The 23,203-nt window shown below is 39.1% G+C and overlaps 1 protein-coding gene and 1 long non-coding RNA gene across 2 annotated transcripts; both read left to right on the plus strand.

Annotated features, from left to right (window-relative positions):
• The first annotated feature begins 6,962 nt into the window (after window positions 1–6,962).
• Window positions 6,963–10,737, plus strand: LOC142182706 (uncharacterized). Its single transcript, XR_012711679.1, has 4 exons — window positions 6,963–7,432; window positions 9,225–9,289; window positions 9,538–9,681; window positions 9,768–10,737. It is a non-coding gene; the product is annotated as an uncharacterized LOC142182706 (long non-coding RNA).
• A 2,552-nt stretch (window positions 10,738–13,289) lies between these two features.
• LOC107809106 (gamma-tocopherol methyltransferase, chloroplastic) lies at window positions 13,290–21,880 on the plus strand. Its single transcript, XM_075257275.1, has 7 exons — window positions 13,290–13,936; window positions 19,075–19,244; window positions 19,730–19,834; window positions 19,926–20,129; window positions 20,252–20,354; window positions 20,442–20,544; window positions 21,480–21,880. Coding segments are annotated over exons 1-7 (1,113 nt in total). The 5' UTR covers window positions 13,290–13,509; the 3' UTR covers window positions 21,481–21,880.
• Window positions 21,881–23,203: the final 1,323 nt, after the last annotated feature.

The raw sequence follows: 23,203 nt of genomic DNA on the forward strand, positions 1-23,203 counted from the left end.
TTAGTAGGGTTCCATAACTGCTACCCAGTATGAGACCAGGTTCAATGACTTAGCTCGCCATGCTCTTGTCATACTTCCTACCGAGAGAGAGAGGGTGAAGAGGTTTATTGATGGCCTTATTTAGCCGATTCATCTTCAGATGGCTAGGGAGACTGGGAGTGAGATATTTTTCCAGGAGATGGCCAATGTGGTCAGGAGAGTGGAGATGGTTCTGTCACAAGGAGGTGGTCATGGGTTGGACAAGAGGCCCCGTCATTTAGGCACATTCAGTGGTACCTCGTCTGGAGGTAGAGATTCATATGGTAGAGGCCACCCTCCTAGGCCCTTTCAATCATCTCTTTAGGTTTCTCACGGTGCTTCAGATAGCTGTGGTCCTTAGATGCAGTATTATGATCACTAGTCCTACAGTGCACCACCAGCACCTATCAGTGCACCACCGCTTCAGAGTTTCCAAGGTTGTTAGCCCTAGCAGCCGAGGGCTTATTTTACTTGTGGTGACATGAGGCATATTGCTAGGTATTGACCTCGCGCACCAGGTAGATCTCGGCATCAGAGTTCCTGTGCTATGGTTCAGGCACCAGGTGCCCCACAGGCTGCCAGCCAGCTAGAGGTAAGGGTAGAGGTGCTATAGGTGGAGGTAGAGGTTCTAGAGGTGGAGCTCAGACCGCTAGAGGTGGAGGCCAGCCAGCTGTAGTCCATCCTAGAGATGTAGTTAAGGGTGGTAGGGCCCAGCTCTGGTGTTATGCTTTCCCGGCCAGGCTCGAGGCTGAGGCTTCAGATGCAGTTATTACAGGTACTATTCTGGTTTGTGATAGAGATGCTTCAGTGTTATTTGATCCGAGGTCTACGTATTCGTATGTGTCAACTTATTTTGCACCGTATCTGGTCATGCCTAGTCATTCATTGAGTATTCCTATTTATGTGTCTACACCGGTGAGTGATTCTATTATGGTTGATCGAGTCTATCGTTCTTGTGTTGTGGTGATTGGGGGTCTTGAGACTCGTGTAGATTTGTTGCTTCTAGACATGGTTAACTTCGATGTTATATTGGGTATGGACTGGTTATCACCTTACCACGCTATCTTAGACTGTCATGCCAAGACTGTGACCTTAGCTTTACCGGGCATGCCTCGTTTAGAGTGGAGAGGGACTCCTGGTCATTCTAACCGCAGTGTTATCTCTTATGTGAAGGCTCGGCGCATGGTCGAGAAGGTGTGTTTGGCCTATTTGGCTTATGTTTGTGATTCCAATGCTGAGGTCCCGTCTATTGATTCTGTGCTTGTTGTTCGTGAGTTCCCTGAGGTATTCCTTTCAGACCTGCCGGGTATGCCACCCGACATGGATATTGACTTTTGCATTGATTTGGCTCTGGGCACTCAGCCTATTTCTATCCCGCCGTATCGTATGGCCTCGCCTGAGTTGAAAGAGTTGAAGGATCAGTTGCAAGACTTGCTTGAGAAGGGTTTCATTAGACCTAGTGTTTCGCCTTGGGGTGCGCCGATGTTGTTTGTTAAGAAAAAGGATGGTTTGATGAGAATGTGTATTGATTACCGGCAGTTGAACAAAGTTACAATCAAGAATAAATATCCATTGCCGAGGATTGATGATTTGTTTTATCAGCTTCAGGGTGCCAAGGTATTTTCGAAGATTGATTTGAGATCTGGCTACCATCAGTTGAGGATTAGGGCATCCGATGTCCCTAAGACAGCTTTCCGCACTCGGTACGTGCAATATGGATTTTTGGTTATGTCATTTGGGTTGACCAATGCCCCAGCAACTTTTATGGATTTGATGAACTGAGTGTTTAAGGCCTTATATGTATTCGTTCGTGATAGTCTTCATTGATGATATTTTGATATATTCCCGCAGCCGGGAAAAGCACGAGCAACATTTTAGAGTGGTTCTTCAGACTTTGAGGGATAGTCAGTTGTATGCTAAATTTTTGAAGTGTGAGTTCTGGTTGAGTTCAGTTGCATTCCTAGGTCATGTTGTATCAGCAGAGGGTATTCAGGTTGATCCGAAGAAGATTGAGGCAGTCAAGAACTAGCCTATACCAGTATCAGCTATAAAGATTCAGAGTTTCTTGGGATTGGCAGGCTACTATCGTCGGTTCGTGGAGGGTTTTCATCCATTGCAGTTTCGATGACCAGGTTGACCCAGAAGGGTGCCTAGTTCAAATGGTCGGACGAGTGTGAGGCAAGCTTTGAGAAGCTCAAGACAGCTCTGACTATGGCACCGGTGTTGGTTTTGCCCACAGGATCACAGACTTATACAGTTTATTGTGATGCATCTCGTATTGGGCTTGGTGCAGTGTTGATGCAGGATAGCAAGGTCATTGCCTATGCTTCGCGGTAGTTGAAGATTCATGAGAAGAACTATCATGTTCATGATTTGGAGTTGGCAGCCATTGTTCACGCATTAAAGATTTGGAGGCATTATTTGTATGGCGTTGCATGTGAGGTGTTCACGGATCATAAGAGTCTTCAGTATTTGTTCAAGCAAAAGGAGTTGAATTTGAGGCAGAGGAGGTGGTTGGATTTGTTGAAGGATTATGATATCACTATCTTATATCATTTGGCCAATGTGGTGGCCAATACTTTGAGTAGGAAGTCAGCCAGTATGGGTAGTCTTGCTTATATTCCGGTCGGTGAGAGACGGCTTGCTTTAGATGTTCAGGCTTTGGCCAATCGGTTTGTGAGGTTGGATATTTTTGATCCTAGTCATATATTAGCTTGCATGGTCGCTCGTTCTTCTTTATTGGAGTGTATCCGTGATCGACAGTATGATGATCCCCATTTGTGTGTCCTTAGAGATACAGTGCAGCGCGGAGGTGCCAAGCAGGTTACCTTAGATGATGATGGAGTTTTGAGATTGCAGGATCGAGTTTGTGTCCTAATATGGATGAGCTTCAGGAGTTGATCTTAGAGGAAGCCCATAGCTCCCGATACTCTATTCATTCGGGAGTCGCGAAGATGTATCAAAATTTGCGACAACATTATTGGTGGAGTAAAATGAAGAAGGATATCGTTGTATATGTGTCTCGGTGTTTAAATTGTCAACAGGTTAAGTACGAGCATCAAAGGCCTGGTTGTTTATTTTAGAGGATTGAGATTCTCGAGTGGAAGTGGGAGCGGATCACTATAGATTTCGTTATTGGACTCCCGCAGACTCGGGGGAAGTTCGACGCAATATGGGTCATTGTTGATAGGCTGACCAAGTCAGTGCATTTCATTCCTGTGGCAATCTCCTATTCATCCGAGAGGTTAGCTGAGATCTATATCCGGGAGATTGTTTGTCTTCATGGTGTGCCTGTATCTATCATTTCAGACCGAGGTACACAATTTACCTCGCATTTTTAGAGAGCATTTTAGTGAGAGTTGGGCACGCGGGTTGAGTTGAGCACAACATTTCATCCTCAGACGGACGGGCAGTTCGAGCAGACTATTCAGATTTTGGAGGATATGCTCCGAGCTTGCGTCATTGACTTTGGAGGCTCGTGGGATTAGTTTTTGCCCTTAGCAGAGTTTGCCTACAACAACAGCTACCAGTCGAGTATCCAGATGGCTCCTTATGGGGCTTTATATGGTAGGCGGTGTCGATCTCCGGTTGGATGGTTTGAGCCGGGAAAGGCTCGGTTGTTGGGTACGGATCTGGTTCAGGAGGCCTTGGACAAGGTCAGGATTATTCAGGATAGGCTTCATACAGCTCAATCCAGGCAAAAGAGTTATGCAGACCGCAAGGTTCGAGATGAGGCTTTTATGGTTGGTGAGCGGGTATTGCTCCGAGTGTCGCCTATGAAAGGCATGATGAGATTTGGGAAGAAGGGCAAGCTTAGCCCTAGGTTCATTGGTCCGTTTGAGATTCTTGATCGAGTTGGAGAGGTGGCTTATAGACTTGCATTGCCACCGAGCTTATCAGCCGTGCATCCAGTGTTTCATGTGTCCATGCTTCGAAAATATCACGGCGATCCATCTCATGTGTTAGATTTCAGCACTGTCCAGTTGGGCAAGGACTTGTCTTATGAGGAGGAGCCGGTAGCTATTCTGGACCGGCAGGTTCGTCAGTTGAGATCGAAGAGTTTTCCTTATGTTCGTGTTCAGTGGAGGGGTCAGCCTCCTGAGGCATCGACCTGGGAGTCTGAATCTGATATGCGGAGCCGTTATCCTTATCTTTTCCCTAACTCATGTACTTCCTTCTTCTGTTCGTTCGAGGACGAACGATTGTTTTAGAGGTGGAGAATGTGATGATCCAAAAGGTTATCACTTGTTTTAAAACGAAATTCTGTGTTCTGAGGCCTTAAAAACCTCTTTTAGCGTCACTTCGATTTGTGTGCATAGTCCGGGCGTGTAGACGGAAAGCCTAAATATGAAAATCTGTGAAAAATGATAAATTTTGACTATAAAATGAGCTAATTTGACTTCGGTCAATATTTTGGGTAAACGGACACAGACCCGTGATTTGACGATCCTAGAGGGTCTGTAGGAAAATATGGGACTTGGGTGTATGTCCGAATTCGAATTCCGAGGTCCCAAGCCCAAGAAATGAATTTTTAAAAACAATTATTTTCTGAAATTGTTTAAGGAAATTTGAAATGAAATCTTATTATAACATGATGGTATCGGGCCAGTATTTTGGTTCCGGTGCCTGGTACAAGTCTTATATATGATTTAAGATATTTCTGTAAAATTTGGTGAAAATTGGACGTCGTTTGACGTGATTTGGACCTAAATTGCTAAAGTTGATGTTTCATGAAGTTTGAGAAAAATTCTTTGATTTGGAGGTTTAATTCATTGTTATTGAGGTTATTTTGGCGAGTTGATCGCACGGATAAGTTCGTATGATGTTTTTGAGTTAGTACCTATGTTTGGTTAGGAGCTTCGAGGGCTCGGTTGTGTTTCGGATGTGTTTCGGGAAGTTTTAGACTTATGAAAAATTGCAGAAAATCTTATGCATGTGCTCAGGCCTGTTATTCATCGCGATCGCGTAGTAACTCTCGCGATCGCGTAAGGTAAATGGGGACAGGGGTGGATTTGTTCATCGCGAACGCGAGGCCACAATCGCAAACGCGGAGCTCTGGGGGATTGCTAATATCGAACGAACGCGTGGAAGACCTCGCTATCGCGTAAATCCACTTACTGGCAGCCCTTCGCGATCGCGACAGTGTTCTCGCGAACGCGATGAACACTATCGCCCAACACTTAAAACAGTAGCTAATATGGGATTTGTTCAAAAATTCATAACTTCTTCATCTCAACTCCAAATTGGGCGATTTTTGAAAGTGGATTTCACCACAAATTCATAGGCATGTAATCTTAGACTCATTTTCTTTATTTTCCATCAACACCCATTAGATTTCTAGGCTTAAATCATGTGATTAAGGGTAGAAAATTAGGGATTTGGGTAGAGGTAGGGTTTTTTGATTAATTGTGATTTAGACCTCGTTTTGGGGTCGGATTTGAAAAAAAATTATATATTCGGGCTCGTGGGTGAATGGATGATCGGATTTTGGTCCGAACCTCGTGTTTTGACCAAGCGGGCTCAGGGTTGATTTTTGGATTTTTGGGAAGAATGAGTAGAAAGCTATAATTAAGCATTGGAATTGGATTGTTTAGCATTTATTGATGTTGTTAAGTCGATTATGTATAGATTCGATTGGGTTGGAGCCGAATTTGAAAGGAAAAGCGGTGTTTGAGGCTTGAGTTGGCCGTGGAAGATCGAGATAAGTGTTTGGTCTAACCTTAGCTTGAGGGATTAGGAGTTGTGTCTTATTTGCTACATGCTAATTGTGGAGTATGACGTATAGGCATGGTGACGAGTATCTATACGTTGGTGTCAAGCATGCCCGTGAGTCTTGTATTATAACTGTTATGACTCCGTTGTGGTTTACTACACTTCATATGTTATTATCACCACTGTTCCCTTGTTAGGATGCTTGTTTGATATTAATGACCCCTTGCCGGGATGTTTGTCTTGATAATATTTGTTCCCTTGCCGGGACGTTTGTTTGATACTATTATTTCCTTGCCGGGATGTTGTTGGAGTATCATTGTTCCCTTGCCGGGAAGTTGCTATATTGCTCTTGTTCCCTTGCCGGGATTTCTTGTGATTATTGTTGGCTTATAACTGGGTGCGGGTGGTACGCTTACCACGAGATATAATGAAATGGGAGCGGGTGGTACGCCTACCACAAGATATGATGAAATGGGAGCGGGTGGTACGCCTACCACAAGATATGATGAAATGGGAGCGGGTGGTACGCCTACCACAAGATTTAATAAAATGGGAGCGGGTGGTACGCCTACCACAAGAGATAATGAAATGGGAGCAGGTGGTACGCCTACCACAAGATATGATGAAATGGGATCGGGTTGCACGCCTGCAACAAGATGTGAACCGAAACTAAAATCTGCCTTTGTTTTCCTTATCCTTGTTAGAAGTTTGTAGACATGTGATTTTTGACCCTCCCTAAGATTTTTCATATTTTAGCACGTAAATATTTAATTTATGCCTAATATAGCTATTTCAACTATTTATGACTTCTTTACTTTATTTTCGTCATAAAAATGGAAAATTACAAAAAAAATACTTTAGTATGTATCTTTCATAATTCTTTAAGAAATATATAATAAATAAATAATAAATAGTACCTTATTTTTATCTTTATATAATTTTGAAAATACAAAAAATATATAATAGTTTCATGTTAGCTTTTGCATTGTGTAGTATTTTTATCTTACTTTAAAATGAGTCAATTAAGGTGTTGGATCCCAATTTTAAGAGTTTTTGGAGCCCAATTATTGGCCCAATTCGGATTAGTCCATTAAGCCTAGGGACCCTTCTAGACTCTTCTTTGGAACAAAAACAAATAAAAAAAGACCTTGGCAAAATACACAAAATGAAAACCTAGACTCTAGACCTATATAATAAGGGTAAGCCTAAATAAAAAAAAGAGGAAGAAACGCCTAAAAAATCTGCAGAAGAAGCGACTGACTTTCAGAAAGGAAACGACCCCCCCGTGTCCGTCTTCTCCGAACGACCCCCGTTAGTCATCTTCTTCAGCAGCATAAACCAACTACACAACCCCCACCTCCCTGTCTTCGTCATCTTCAGACTGAAGTAATACCATTGAAGACCCGAGAACAGACCCCCCCTCATCTTCTCCACCTTTCAAATCCCTCACACTTAAAAGCGAAACCAGCCATGAAAATAGCTTCAAAACCAGTTGTGTAAGCTCACCATTTTCGCCATCAAAGCAACGCGAAACAACCCAAAACTACTCCAAAATCATGAGCTACCGTCATGGAGTTCGCTGGGTCCGTTTTCTGGTTTAGTTTGAATTTTTCGGCGAGTTTCGATTGCGATTTGGAGTCGGGAAAAACAAAACAGTATTTCGAGGTCGTGTTTGTCATTTTGAGTTCGTCGAGGTTCGAAGGTTCCTGTTCTTCGTCCTTTGTTTCATTTCGTATGTTTCCTATAATTATGGTTCAATGTGAAGATTTGTGTGAATTCTTCTTGCTTGTGATATGTTGAGGAGGAATCTCTACTCTTAATTAAAACTATTTTGATCGTTTGAGCTAATTCACCAACTCGTTTGATGCAAAAATTGAGATAGAACTGTTATATTCATTTGTTGGTGCCCATGTTTAAAACAGGTATTAATTCTTAAAAAGAGTGTTCGACCATTTGTACTTATAGCTTTGTCCCTTTTTCTTATGAACTTGAAGGATCGAAATTGGTGCTAACTTTCAGTAGGCTTGTTTGTGGCGTTTGAATTGTCTAAAAGGATGCCGTTGAGGGGTGTTGTCATTTGGTTCACAATGTTCTCTGGTTATTGTAAAGTGGGTAATTTTGTCAGACGCCTCTTCCTCTTTTGATCCACTGGTTTGCATTTGTTCTTTGAATTTTAACACAAAAGCACATAAGGCTTATGTTATATAAAGGTTCCTCTGTTTGGCGTAAGCACTCAGGAGATGAACTTATCATACTGGCCTCGTAGTTAATTTATCATTTTTTGGATCTCCTAGTCTATTAGAGTTGATGTGAAGCTAGTTTGGACTATCATTGGAGTTGACTTCTCTTTGCTCTTCTAAATCTTAAAGGCTGGAATTTAGTCCTTAATTGAATGAATCGTGTGTCCTTTCAAAGATAATTGAAGTTTTTGCAATAAGCCATCTCACTAACATAAAGAGCTCTTGTCGTCGAATTTGGATGCTTGGCTTGGTTCTATGGTAAAAATGGGTTGAGGTGTGGCATATTAGCCAAATGAATAGTTTATGGCCCTCACGAGCTAGTTAGAAACCTTTTGGTTAGAATAAATCGAGGGGTGTCGTGCCAACCAAAATGACAATTGTATGGCCCTCGTTTAATTAATCTTGTTTATCCTTAGAATGCGAGGCGTGCCATTTAGTTGAATCTCCATGACCCTCGCAAAGTTGTAAGTGCGTAGTTGCTTTAGGCGCGCTATTTAAAATTTACTTTCCTAAACTCGGGTGTGCATTTAGTGACACAAATTCAAATCTCAACAACGTTAGATAAAATGTGTCGTGGACCGCGGGTGCATTTATGTGACGTGGTTCAAGATGTATTTTAGATGACGTTGAATCTTTCCTAAAAAATAATCAAATAAAAGAGGTTATAAAGTTAAAATTGCGCATGGGATAAAACATGTATTAAAATCAAGTAAGGCCAATTATAACAGTTGAGCGACCGTGCTAGAACCACGGAACCCGGGAATGCCTAACACCTTCTCCCGGGTTAACAGAATTCCCTACCTGGATTTCTGGTTCGCGGACTATAATACAGAGTCAATCTTTTCCTCGATTGGGGATTTGAACCGGTGACTTGGGACACCATAAAATTATCCCAAGTGGCGACTCTGAATTTTAATTGAAATAAATCCCGTTTCGATTGTCACTTTAATTGGAAAAAACTCTCTTATACTCCCTTCTCGGAGGGTGTAGTAAAAAAGGAGGTGTGACACCCAATATGGTCTCTCTCTGACTATTCTTTGGTATTTTGTTTTATCTTCTACCCCCGGAGCATGTTTCCCCTTTCCCAGCTTTGATTACTTATTACCTGTTTACATTTACGCCATATAGTATATAACTGCACAGGTTTATCTGGAGTCTGATCCTAGCCTCGTCACTACCTCGCCGGGGTTAGGCCAGGCACTTACCAACATATGGGGTCGGTTGTGCTGATACTACACTCTGCACTCTGTGCAGATATCGGAGAAGAACTTGGTCAGCAGTAGTAGGGGAGCCAGCCTTCAGTCCACCGAGACTCCAAGGTAGCCCTGCAGGCGTCCGTAGGCCTGGCGTCTCTTATATCAGTTTTTGATGTTCTGTTATCATTTGTACTCGAGACAAACTATGTTATTTCTTTCAGACACTTATTTGTAGTAATCATAGATAGTCCGTGAATGTTGTGACACCACTGGGTAGAGGCATATGTTGATTTTCGTATTATTTTGGTTTATTTTGTCTAAGTCTTCTGCTTAAATCTCATATTCTGTTGTATTTAAATGTTTATTATCAGGACTCCCGAGGGTAAAAAATCCGGGTCGTGACAAGTTGGTATAAGAGCTTTAGGTTACATAAGTCTTATAATTCATGGACAAGCTCAGTAGAGTCTGAGGGATCGGTACGGAGACGTCTATATTTATCCCCCAGATGCTACAAAGTTAGGAAAAACTTCACATTCATTCTTTTCTGTCGTGCGGTTTGGTTCCTCAATGCTGATTGAATCTCTACTATATTCCTTCGCAGATGGCGAGAACACGCAATTCCTCATCCATCGCTCAGCAGCCCGAGCCCCCAGTAGCAGCTCCCATGAAGGGCAGAGGGCGAGGCCGTACTAGAGGCCGAGGTAGGGGCATAGCTCAACCCAGAGCAGCAGCCCCAGTGACAGAGCCTCAGGTTGACTTTGATGATGAGGTTCCAGCCCCAGCAGCTCCGGTGGGCCCAACTCAAGTCCCAGAGGGGTTTATTGCTACCCTAGTTCTTCAGGACGCTCTGGTCCGATTAGTGAGCCTCATGGAGAGTGTCACCCGAGCAGGCTTGCTTCCTGTAGCATCGACCGTCTCTCAGTCTGGAGGAGAGGCCCAGACTCCTACTACTCGCACTCCGGAGCAGGTAGCTCCTCAGATTCAGACTCCAACGGTTCAGCCAGTTGGAGCAGTACAGCTGGGTGTGGTAGCTCAGACCGATGATGGAGCAGTTATGTCTACCGATGCTTTCTGGAGGCTGGATAGGTTCACCAAGCTCTTCACTACTACTTTCAGCGGTGCATCTACTGAGGATCCCCAGGATTATCTAGACAACTGCCACGAGGTTCTCAGGAACACGGGTATTGTTGAGACTAGTGGGGTTGATTTTGCTACATTTCGCTATTCTAGATCCGCCAAGACTTGGTGGAGGGATTTCTGCTTGGCCAGACCAGCCGGATCGCCATCATTGACTTGGGAGCAGTTCACACAGCTATTTCTGGAGAATTTTCTCCCCATTACGTAGAGAGAGGCCTATCAGAGGCAGTTTGAGTGCCTTCAGCAGGGTTCCATGACTGTTACCCAGTATGAGACCAGGTTCATCGATTTAGCTCGCCATGCTCTTTTCATACTTCCTACCGAGAGAGAGAGAGAGGGTGAGGAGGTTTATTATAAAACTCTTTCACATTTAAAATCTATAAGTATAGTTCTTTGAAACACTGTAGCTAGATTTGAATAAAATAAAATTCTTTTAAAATAAATGTAATATATAGGGTACACGTCTATGTTTATATAAATAACAAAAAAGAGTTTACAAAACCAAATAAAAGTTTACTTACATGTATAATAAAGTAAACATACATGCCGAAGAAAGAAATATCACAAAATCAGTCAATATTAAAAAAAAAGTTGTTTCTTTTTTCTTCTAGAAGAATATTTGTTTGAAGAGTCAATTTGAATAAATGGATATCAAACAAATAATAAAACTTTGGTTATATAATTGCTATCATTAATTTCAATTTAGCACATTCAAGAAATTGAAGGGTATAAGCTGAAACCCCTTCATTTAGCTGTAGTCAAGCAAATATTGCAAGGATATAATATTTTTTTCGTTGAAAAATATTAGTTTTGAATCATTATATTATGTGAAAGGTTTTTTTTTCAAACTCAACAAGAGATAAATTGGTTTCTAATTGATAGTTTCTATAGCGACTTTTAGGTGTAACAAAGAGTATATATAAAGAAAAAATTGGTATGACGTCAAATATTTTTCTTCAAAATGTAAACAAATTATTTCGAAAAAACTCTTTACTTTTTTTAATTCAAAGATAATAAAAAGATAAGATATTTTTGAACATTAGTAGAGAGTTTTAAAATTATTATAATAGAAGTTATATCATGGATAAACTCAAACCCAAAATTTTATGAAATATTTACATAATATCCGGTCATATTTATTGTTTACTTTTTATAGATAATATAAATAGATGATATACCGATAACACACAATTATACACATATTATATTTGGATTATATATAAATTACACGTCATTTAATTTTTTAATTTAAATGGTCGGGTGAGTACCTATTTAGGCTGATTAGATAAAGCCAAAAGAAAAATAAGAAATAATTTCAACCAAAGACTAAAAATATAATTAAAGTTCATATGTAGAATATATTTACTAAAAATCATCCTTTTATAGTGAAATAAATTAATTTTTTATAACAAAAGAAATAATGACATAAAAAATAAGATAAAAGAAAATAAATATTGAAAAAAATGTTAGAAAGATCTAAAAACGAGAAATAAAAGATGACAACAAATTTTTTCTTATGTTTCATCTTTTTTGAGTATAAAAAATTTGAAAGTTAATCTCATCGATTTCAAATATTTTTTTCTCAAGTCAAATAAATAGATTATAAGAAAAGGATATCTTAGAATATTTTTTTAATTTACATTATGTGTCGTTTTTAAAAAATCACTATTACTAACAAACTGATATGACATTCGAATTTGAATTAGAATGCAATTTGAGTAGTTTGCATTGAGATTAAGCCAATTATGGTGTCGAAAAATAAACTACTTGACAATTTTATGATAATATATGCAATATTTTATAATAATAATCAACTAATTTAACATTTAATAATTCAAAGAACAAATTTTTTGTATATATAGGGTATTAAAAATTTAAATTCTGGGGCTAGAGATATCGATAAACTTAAAGTTGAGTCATACTGAAATAAATTCAGCCAAAGAATCATTTAAATTTTTAGATAGCCGATTAAAGTGAATTTATATTAAGGATAATATCTTCACTTGCATCATTAGAAAGATAATCATTATTATAATATATATAAAGTTTTAGAAATTGAAATTTCAAAATAGAAAATTTTTTTGAAAGATAAAATCATACCAAATAAGAGTTCAAGTCGTAGTATAAGAGTCACGTCATAATCAAAGAATCGTTTATATCGTGTCAACCTTTGTGCTTTGCTATAAATTAAATATGAGTTATTATTTCACTATGTGGCTATTTTTAGCCAATGACACTTATGAGAATAGTATAAAAATAAAATTATCACTACGAGAATTGAGAAAATGTTAGTCTTTTTTCATGTAGTGTTTCTTAATTAATATCTGACGATTATCTATAATTATTTAGAAGGTCTAAATGTTAAGGCTATTTACATATAATTCAAATAACTGATATATTTAACATGGTTAATGTCAAATATCAAAATGGAGTAAAAACAATTCACTAGCTCAAGAATTTTTTATATTTTTAGATAGCCAACTAAAATGAGTTTTGAATTAAGAATAATATTTTTAATTACATTATTATAAAAATAATTATTATTGAAAAATAATATTTTAGAAACTAAAATTTTAAGAAAGAAATATTTTTTAAGAGATATCAACACACTAAATAAGAGTTCAAGTAGTAGTAAAAGAGTTAAGTATTATCCAAAAAGTCATTCATTGTCTCAACATTTGATTATTTTGCAATAAATATGAGTTATTATTTGCTTCCTGAATATTTTTAGGATCCAATGATACTTGCAAGAATGGTATCAAAAAGGAAAAATAGAAAAAATGGTTAATTTTTTTTCATGTAGTTAATATCCAATGATTATCTATATTTACTGAGAAAGTGTAAATTTTAAAATTATTTACTTACAATCCTTATAACTTAAATATTTGACATAATTAATGTCCGCGCATCCGCACAGGTACTAATACTAGTCATGATAACAAATGGATTTCTTATTAAATTAAGAAAACCAAGAAAAATACCAAACGTTCCAACTTCCACGTTGAGGATATTTTGGCACGTGACTGTTGTCAGTTTCCAAATCACAAAAAACAATCGTCTCCCATTTCCATTGGGTAGCCATTTCTTCTCGAAACTCCAATCTTCTTGTTGTAAATAAAAAATAATCGTAATTCTTTGCCAATTGCCATTGTTTTTCTCCTTCATTCATTCAATCATCGAGTCACTGCTGTACTTTTTATATATATATGTACAGTAAGATGGGCAGCACGTGCTATTCTGCTTATTCCATCCAATCACTTAACCCCACGTGTCCCTCTTCCCTTATCTTCACTCTCCATAAACCCCAGTTGCAACAGACTCACAATATCAAAGAAACAACAAGAAGAAGAAGTGTTAGAAGTTGTAATAGTAATACTAGAACAAGAAGAAGAATGACAGGTGTTGCTGCAATGAATGCTGTGTCAACACCAGAAGTTGATGTACAGAATCAACAGGAGTTGAAAAAAGGAATAGCAGAATTATATGATGAGTCATCAGGGATTTGGGAAGATATATGGGGTGACCATATGCATCATGGATTTTATGAACCTCAATCATCTGTTTCACTTTCTGATCATCGTGCTGCTCAGATCCGTATGATTGAAGAGGCTCTACGTTTTGCTTCTGTTTCTGGTAAATGGGCTTCTTTTTCTTTGATAGTTTTGCGCAGCACGCCTTCGACTTGAATTGAACTATATATATTTAGTTGTGAAGTTTTGAAGAATATAATATTATTGTTAATCTGAATATAGTTGTTGTTTTGTACTTAAATCTTGAAATGTGTCTCTAGTTTTAGACCCTTTTACTGTTATTGATTTAAAAGGTTGGATTTTTTGGAAGAAAGGAAAGGCCTTTGACTTTGTGTCCAAGAAATTGGGAAACAGAAGTTTTGAAGACAAAAGGGGTGAAGGATACTGTTAGTTACCTTAAAAAGAGGGTGAATGGGAAATGGAGAGAAATGAAAATTTTGAGTAAAATTTTAAGTTTCCCTTTCTTTTTAATGAGACATTGTCCCTCATTGGTAGAGGAAAAGGAGTTTGGTGAGTTTATATACAAATGCACTTTATGTAGCTCTTAAAGAGTTAGGAAGAAGTCAAGCCTCGCGCCGTCGTCGCTCGGCTTCGGCTTCGGATTTGGTCAAATGGTCGATTAATTGATTAATTTTTTGGACCAAATTTATTTGTTAATAGTAGATATTAACGTAATATTATCCGTGTTTGTAACGGATATGTTCCAATCCGTGTATTGTACCACCAGTTGCAATAGCAGCCGCATAGTGCTCCTCCCACCATGGCTAAGTGCTTGCTCCATAACAAGCTAGTGCATGCTCCATCATGGAAGGGGGCGGGTCTCACAACTGACTGCTATAAATATGAGCAGCAGCAGTTGGAGAATGACACACAAAAAAAAAATAGAATTGAGAGCTATTGATCTTCTCTTCACCGAAAACTCAACGTTGGCTATAATTTGCATTCCTTCTTCTCAGAATTTCCATTCGACTTTTGAGTTCTCCTCCCTTGTTCTGCATTGTTTTAAACTACAAACAAAGCAACCGTAAGTGTGATTTGCTGCCGAACTTTGTGTTCGCTGAAACACTGGGGTTTGAAGTACCGCTACACCAGTGTGTAATTCGTTCTATCCTGGGAGGAAATAATCCATAACCTTGGGTACTAGGAGGGGATTAAATTCCTTAAGGAAACACTGTGGATTCAGTGAGCTCGAATTAATTTCTGTTTCATTTATATCATTTATATTTACGTTTATAAGCTAACGTTCTAATTTCCAGAATCATTATTTACAAATATAGGTTTACCAACAGATACTATATGTATTTAGATTATGGGGAAGAGGCTTAACTTTTTTTCTTGTTTCAGTTCTGAATATATTGATAGTAACAGCTAAATGTGATGTCCTGTTATAACCTACAAACATTGACTGTGTTGTTTGTTAAGGAAATACCTATTTGGATTTTGTTTTATGTCTCTAGGGGCCAGATATTCGATTTTGGGTTGTGCAATATTGAGTAAGTTTACTTGTCACTTTTGAAAAGATGAGCTCTACATTTTTGCTATTTGTGCTATCTTACATGACGCAAGAATCTGACAATTGCTGTATGTCACGACCCTAACCCCGAATCCGGTCGTGATGGCGCCTCTCGTAAAGACAAGGCCAGCCAATTTAACACAATTCACCATTTTAAGCAGTTAAATAATATAAAGATACTTTAAACATGATTTAATAGCAATATTTAGCGGAAATAAAGATAACAAAATGGAAACCCAACCCGACACAGCCCTAACCGGGGTGTCACAAGTCATGAGTAACTAAGGATCCTAATACAAGTCTACTAAATACGATATCTGGTACAACTGTTTGAAGAACATAGAAATAATGAGATAAGAGAGACACGGGGGCTGCGGACGCCAACAGCTACCTCGTAGTCTCCGAAACACCGCCTGGACTGGAAGGATCAGCACTCAGGAGGGGGACCTATTACGCCTGAATCTGCACGCACGGTGCAGGGAGTAATGTGAGTACTCCGACCTAGTGAGTAATAAATATAAATAATGACTGGAAGTAAGAAAACACGTAAAACACAAGGCATTCTATACCGAAGCAGTAAAATCACTTAAAATCAGTAAATCAGTGAAGAATCAAGTAAAATCCCTTTTTCAGCAGGTAAAACAAGTAATTAACAGGTAAATAACAAGAAAAAGTTCGCCCCTCGGGCACAGTATCAACAAAACCGCCCCTCGGGCAACATCTCAGAACAGTACCAGCCCCTCGGGCTCAATCTCAGAACAGTGCTAGCCCCTCTGGCTCAATCTCAGAACAGTGCCAGCCCCTCGGACTAAATCGCACATCACAATGGGTACCCGCGCTCACTGGGGGTGTACAGACTCTGGGAGGGCCACCTTACGGCCCAAGCGCAATATCAAGCCATCTCGTGGCATCAAATCTAGGCCCTCGGCCTCATGTCAATCAAGCCACCTCGTGGCGTATATATGTATCTCGGGCCCTCAGCCTCATATTAGTATCAATGTATCCTCACATCTGGCTCTCGGCCGTACTCAGTCCGAAAATCATCACAATCTGCTCGGGCATTAGTAGAACAATATTTCTCGGCCCAAAACATCATTTAAAATATCATTTAAGTCTCAAAATTGAGTAAAAATGGCTGAGTAGTAAAACAGTGGAAAATAGCATGACTGAGTTCAAGTAATAAGTCAAAACAGTGAGGAAATAGTGATAAAAATCCCCGAAGGGTTCGAATAGTTGGCACGAAACCCAAATATGGCAATCAACCCAAATCATGATGATAGCAAATAAGTTTCAGTCAAATACGCAGTAAAATCATCAATCGGGACGGACCAAGTCACAATCCCCAATAGTGCACGACCCCACGCTCGTCATCAAGTGTGTGTCTCACCTCAATATAGCACTACGATGTGCAATCTGAGGTTTCAAACCCTCAAAGCATCATTTACAATCATTACTCACCTCGAACCGGCTAAATCTCTAGCTCGCGACGCCTTTGCCTCTCGAATCGGCCTCCACGCGCGTCGAATCTATCCAAAATCAGAACGAATGCGTCACAATATGCTAAGGGAACAAAGCCCAAGCGAAAACAATCGAAAATTACGAAAAATTCTGAAATTAGCAAAACCCGAGCCTCGGGTCCACTTCTCGAAACTCAGAAATTTTTACATCATTAAATTCCATATCACCTCACGAGTTCATACATATCAAAAGTTCTCAAATCCGATCTCAAATGGTCCTTCAAATCCTAATTCAAAAGTCCAAAATCCCAAGCCCTAGTTCTTCCATTTTTAGCTTAAGTTCCATGCTTTTCTAGGTAGATTTCACAATAGAATCGAGTTTTAGGTCCGAAATTCTTACCTCCAAACGTTTCCCCTTGAATCCCTCTTTAATCTCCTTCAAAAAGCTCTCAAAATGCTCAACTATGGAGGAAATGTGTCCCAAAATCGCGGATGAAATGACTTAAAACATTCTGCCCAGGTCTGTCTCCCCCTTCTTCGCGATCGCGGTCAACACCTCGCGATTGCGATGCACAAATTTGCATTGACCAGACTTTCCTCTACGTGAAGCGATACACCAGTCGCGAACGCGATGCTTTCTCCTCCTACACCTTCGCGAACGCGACACCCCTTATGCGAACGCGATAAACAAAAGACCTTGGACCTATCTGACTCAAATCCTTCTTCGCGATCGCGTACACCCACTCGCGAACGCGATGCATTGAACCCCAGCTCATCTCGCGATCGCGAAGGCTAAATCCTGACCTTCCTCACTTCCTTCTTCGCGAACGCGAGGCTCCTCACACGAACGCGAAGAGATAATCTCTGCAACACCTGATCAGATTTTTCTGCAACTACCCAACTCCAAAAATGACCCGAATGACCATCCGAAACTCACCCGAGGCCCCCGGGACCTCAACATAAGGCACCAACACATCCTAAAGCCTTATTCAAAATTGCTCCAGTCATCAAAACACCTCAAACAACATCAAATCACTCAAAACACATCGAATTCAAGCCTAAGTTTCTAAAAATCTTCCGAAATACGCTTTTGATCAAAAACCCAACCAAACCACGTCCGAATGACCTGAAATTTTGCACACACATCCCAAATGACACAACGAAGCTACTGCAACTCTCGGAATTCCATTCTGACCCTTATATCAAAATCTCGCCTATCAACCGGAAATCGCCAAAATATCAATTTCGCCAATTCAAGCCTAATTCTACCCCGGACCTCCAAAACCCATTTCGATCACACTCCTAAGTCATAAATCACCTCCCGAAGCTAACCGAACCATCGGAACTCGCATCCGAGTCCTCTAACACAATAGTCAACATCCGGTTGACTTTTCCAACTTAAACCTTCTTAAAAGAGACTAAGTGTCTCATACTTCACCAAACTCATTCCGGACTCGATCCGACCAACCTGATACCACAAAACACAGATAACGAAGCATAAAGAAGCAGAAATGGGGGAAACGGAACGGTAACTCATGAGACGACTGGCCGAGTCGTCACGCTGTATGACCTGTATACAAGGGTTTGTTTAATAGCTCATTCTTATGTCAGCTGGATCCAATTTTGTTATTGTACGATGAGGAAATGGAGAGTGCTTATTGTATTTTTTTTATCCCATATATTGAACCTTCCGGAGAATGTGATCATTTTTAATCATATGAAAGGAAGTTGTCTCGATATACCTACAATCTCTTGCAATCAATGCAGATTTAGAGAAAGGGTATACAGAAATACTTGATTTATATAGGCAATACTGATTTGTTTGGAATTTATCTTATTCATGTTAATCTACGTGTACTTTAGATCCTATACTTTTTAGGAGTCCTTAAGCCCTAGTAGAGATTCTTATGGTTGTAGGAAATATAGAGAACTTCTAGTAAATATTATTTTATTTTTATTCTGTAAAATGTCGGAAGCAAGATAAATTTATATGGGGGACATGGTTAGTGAAGATTTACATAGCCGACCCAACTTATTTAAGATTGAGGTATAGTAGTTGTTGTTGTTGTTGTTGCTGCATGGTAGGACATCATTTAATAAGTGATGTCTCCCTGCAATCTGCTCTCCTCTTATTTCCTACTCCAGAATCCTGAGGTATCTACATGAGTGATGAGACTATAATATTAAGCTTCCTTTTTTGTAGTTATGAATTCTGGAAATAGATCCCACTTTTCTTCTTGTATACCTTAATTTCCTAACATGAATTTTCAGATGATCCGGCAAAGAAACCAAGGTCCATAGTTGATGTTGGATGTGGGATAGGAGGCAGTTCTAGGTACCTTGCAAAGAAATATGGCGCTACAGCTCAAGGCATCACGTTGAGTCCTGTACAAGCCGAGAGGGCTCAAGCTCTTGCTGCTGCTCAAGGATTAGGCGATAAGGTATCTGCCTTTTGAGCTAGATTTTGCTTTAAAACACTACGTATGAGGAGCTTTCTTACTTTCTTATAAGAAGTTTAAATCACTTCAACTTTTCATGAACAAGTTAAAAAGAAATGCTATTTGACTGAGTCATAGAGCTGAGGATAGTTTATATTGTTTAATGACCGACTTCTTAAAGTTACTTACATTGTGCAAAACTTGTGCTTGTTTATGTTTAGTGAATTATTATACTAACATATTTAGGCTGTATGATCATTTCTTCAATTAGCTGTTATACACTTAACTTTGCATTAGTTATTCAGAATCCTTATACCTTCATATAACTGGACTGATTCCTAAAGGAAGCTAATAAAGAGGAAAGTAAATCGGTATCCCCTCAATATCATTTTGATGTCAAATGTACCTTCCTCCTGTGCCCAATCCTACACCTCAAAATGTATTGATATTTGCACTCTCTTTTTACTAACTGAAATGCAAATGAGCAGGCTTCTTTTCAAGTTGCAGACGCCTTGAATCAGCCATTTCCAGATGGGCAATTTGACTTGGTTTGGTCCATGGAGAGTGGAGAACACATGCCGGACAAACAAAAGGTTCATCATATCTGAACATGAACATGTGAACTTTTCACTGGCTAATTGTTGCTATAGAGTTTCTTCTAAACTCCTTTTCCTTCATTGTTAGTTTGTTGGCGAATTAGCTCGAGTGGCTGCACCAGGAGGCACAATCATACTTGTGACATGGTGCCACAGGGATCTTTCCCCTTCAGAGGAATCTCTGCTTCCAGAGGAGAAAGAGTTGTTAAATAAGATATGTAAATCCTTCTATCTTCCTGCATGGTGTTCCACTGCTGATTATGTGAAGTTACTTCAATCTAACTCTCTTCGGGTAAATTAATTCTACTAGCTGCTATCCTCTTGATATACTTTTTATTTTCTATTTCATAAGTTTATATCATGATCCGGTCCAAGTATTCTCAAGACATTATTATCTTGTGGCTACTATGGCAGGATATCAAGGCAGCAGATTGGTCTGAGAATGTCGCTCCATTTTGGCCAGCAGTTATAAAATCTGCACTGACATGGAAGGGCTTCACATCAATCCTACGCAGTGGTGAGCTGTGTTGTGCCAAAATAGATGTACTTCTGCAACATTTTGGTACCCCTTTTTCTGTATTGACTCATTACATCACCTCATCAGGATGGAAGACAATCAAAGCTGCACTTGCAATGCCACTGATGATTGAAGGATACAAGAAGGGTCTGATCAAATTTGCCATCATCACATGTCGTAAACCTGAATAGTAAGTGAGATCCCAAATACTCTGAATTCATAGCATCCTTTTTATTTTTATTTTATATAAGGCTCGAATTCATAGCAAATAATCTGAATTCCTATCTTGCGGTTTTCAGTTAGCTAGCACAAATTTATTTTCAGTTGGAAAGAGATCTGTGCTCTGGCCAATGACAACAATTATGATAACAAAAAAGATCCATTTGACGTGTTAGATATCAATGCCTGATTACCTAAGTATTGCCACCAACCTTCTTGTGATCTAAATTGATGCATTATATTCAGAAAGACCTATTCAAGGAAAATATTTATCATGTACAGAAGATGTCAATTGGTGATAACTTATTACTTCTCCTTCCTCTCTTAATATTCAAAAGTACAAATGACGGAAGGTAGAGCCAGGTGACTATTTCTTCTGAACGATCAAAAAGCTGATTTTGATTAGTACATGTATTCGTTGAATCATCTCCCGCCACTTGCTTCTTTTCATCAAGAAGATGTTTTCTTCTTTGAGATATCGGAGTCATGTTGGATGCTAACTTCATTTAGAGTGTCATGATCAAGTAATAAGTTCATTGAGATATCTAGAAACAAAAAGGCTTTCTCAAACAAATAAAGCAATTCCATTTTCAGGTAGGATGTTGATTCAAGGGATCAATCAAGATTGTTTCTTTATCCTCTTTGACTTTGGCTTCAATTGTCCACTTATTACCCAAGTGGACTCTGACCTTTATAGTAGAGAGGATTATGATTAGGATTAACATATATAAGTGTCCTCATACTGTGTAATTGAAACAGATATATGTTGCTTCTCCCCTGATACCCTTTACTCCTCTATCAACATTCGGTGTTTCCTTTTTTAATATTTGTTGCTTGCCTAAATCAGTCTTTGTACTGTGGGTTCTTCTCAAGTCATAATTCTGATTAGTGATTTTTTTACTGCAGATTCTTTGCTGTTAATGAACTTTGATGGATCTTGGAAGAATAATTAAACTATCTGTTAGGCACAGGAAGTGCAACATTTGAGTGAACTACATATTGCAAGATGAAGAAATTACTTTGACTTAGGCTTCAAGATGGACTATATAGCCTAAGCAACTGGAGTAACCAAAGACATTTTCAGGGGACTACACTAGCTCTAATAATCCAGTAACAGATTGGGAGTATGATTACAGTATTTAGTTGGATGACACCTTATCTCTCTAGGACCTATTATATTGTGAAAGTTCAAGACATGTTGAGGATCTAGGTATTCGCGTACCAAAATGTTCCTAACCTGGAATTAGTATTTTGAATAATCCCAAGAATTATTTAATAAAGGAAATTAAAGAAAAAACCAAATAAAATTCTTTAAAAGAAAGAAATTGGCATATGTATCCTTAACCTGCCAAGAGTCATAAGCTGCATTTATCCTAAAAAGTGGAGTCTTGACATATGGAACAACGTTTTGAGGAAAAAAGCACTGCATCGACATTAAGGAAAACTAATGTTAATAGAGGGCAATAAATATATAGCTGTATACGGTCGAAATCAAGCTTGCCTAATTTTGTATGATTGATCAAAATCTTGGTAGATCAAGGCTCGACCTTGGTTATATCGGACCATGGTACGGAGATAGATTGGTAAGCTCTTGGATCAATGCCCGGTCAAGATCGAAACTAGCCGTGATCGAGAACGAAGCAAAAAAGAGATCGAGCAAGATTAAAGGAAGTGTACTAAGTCGAATAATAGAAAGTCGAGATATTTGTGATCGGGAAAGGATCGTGGCAGAAATCCCGGCACGTATAAAGTCAGGACCGATTATTTAGACTATCATGAGATTTGCTTCTGTAATTAGAATTATACTGTAACACCCCGGAAAATTTTTGAAGTACTTAAGTGCTATTAAGAAAGTTGACGTGCGCTAATTATATTATTTTGTCTGCGAACGAGGACTATTAATATGATGGATATCAATTGGATATGATAATAAGTGTACGAGGCATATTATAAGTGATTTGAGGTCTAAGGAGTGGCCTAAGTCCAAGCCAAGTTGAAAATTTCCATTTTAGACGAAAGTTTTAAATGAGCACGCACAAGACCAAACTTTGGACAAGAATATCTGAATAAATATAAGGATTTATATGATGAACAACATATCAAATGAAAGATTTTTGAATCTAGTTTCTAACGCTTCAAACCGTTCGTCATTTGAACACTCCTACAAGAAGTTATGACCAAATTACCAAATGCTGCCGAAAACTGTACTACCGCGCCGCCCCATGCGGCGCCCGGCGCGCCGCGCTTGTAGGGAATCCCAGAATGATCCGAAATTTCATTTCCAAACACATTTTGCACAGCCGCCCCATGCCCCGCGGCGTCCCACGCGCCGCAGATGTACGAAAATGGGTTTTTAAGACCCGAACTCCATTTCATTTAACTCGTTTGGGGTTTGTTTTTTTGGGATATTCTGGTACTTTTAGAGAGAGGGAAGAGAAATTCTAGAGAGAGGACGAAACTCAAGTGCTTTGTTCATCAAAAATCTTGTCCAATCCTTGAAATCCAACAAGAAATCCCTCAAGTTCTTCATCAAAGAGGTAAGGTTCTATACCCTAGTCTTGAATTTCGTTTTTGGGTGATTGTTGAGTAAGAATTCATGTGAAAACTAGAGATAAGTCACTTGTGGTCAT

This window comes from Nicotiana tabacum, chromosome 1, assembly GCF_000715075.1.
Source record: "Nicotiana tabacum cultivar K326 chromosome 1, ASM71507v2, whole genome shotgun sequence".
In the NCBI taxonomy this organism is placed as follows: domain Eukaryota; kingdom Viridiplantae; phylum Streptophyta; class Magnoliopsida; order Solanales; family Solanaceae; genus Nicotiana; species Nicotiana tabacum.

Bases quoted from the DNA above. Each gene is read 5' to 3' on its own strand.
- LOC107809106 (XM_075257275.1), top strand. From the start codon at position 13,510: ATGTACAGTAAGATGGGCAGCACGTGCTATTCTGCTTATTCCATCCAA. The intron at 13,937-19,074 runs GTAAATGGGCTT...ATGAATTTTCAG, and splicing joins ACGTTTTGCTTCTGTTTCTG to ATGATCCGGCAAAGAAACCA. The intron at 19,245-19,729 runs GTATCTGCCTTT...GCAAATGAGCAG, and splicing joins CTCAAGGATTAGGCGATAAG to GCTTCTTTTCAAGTTGCAGA.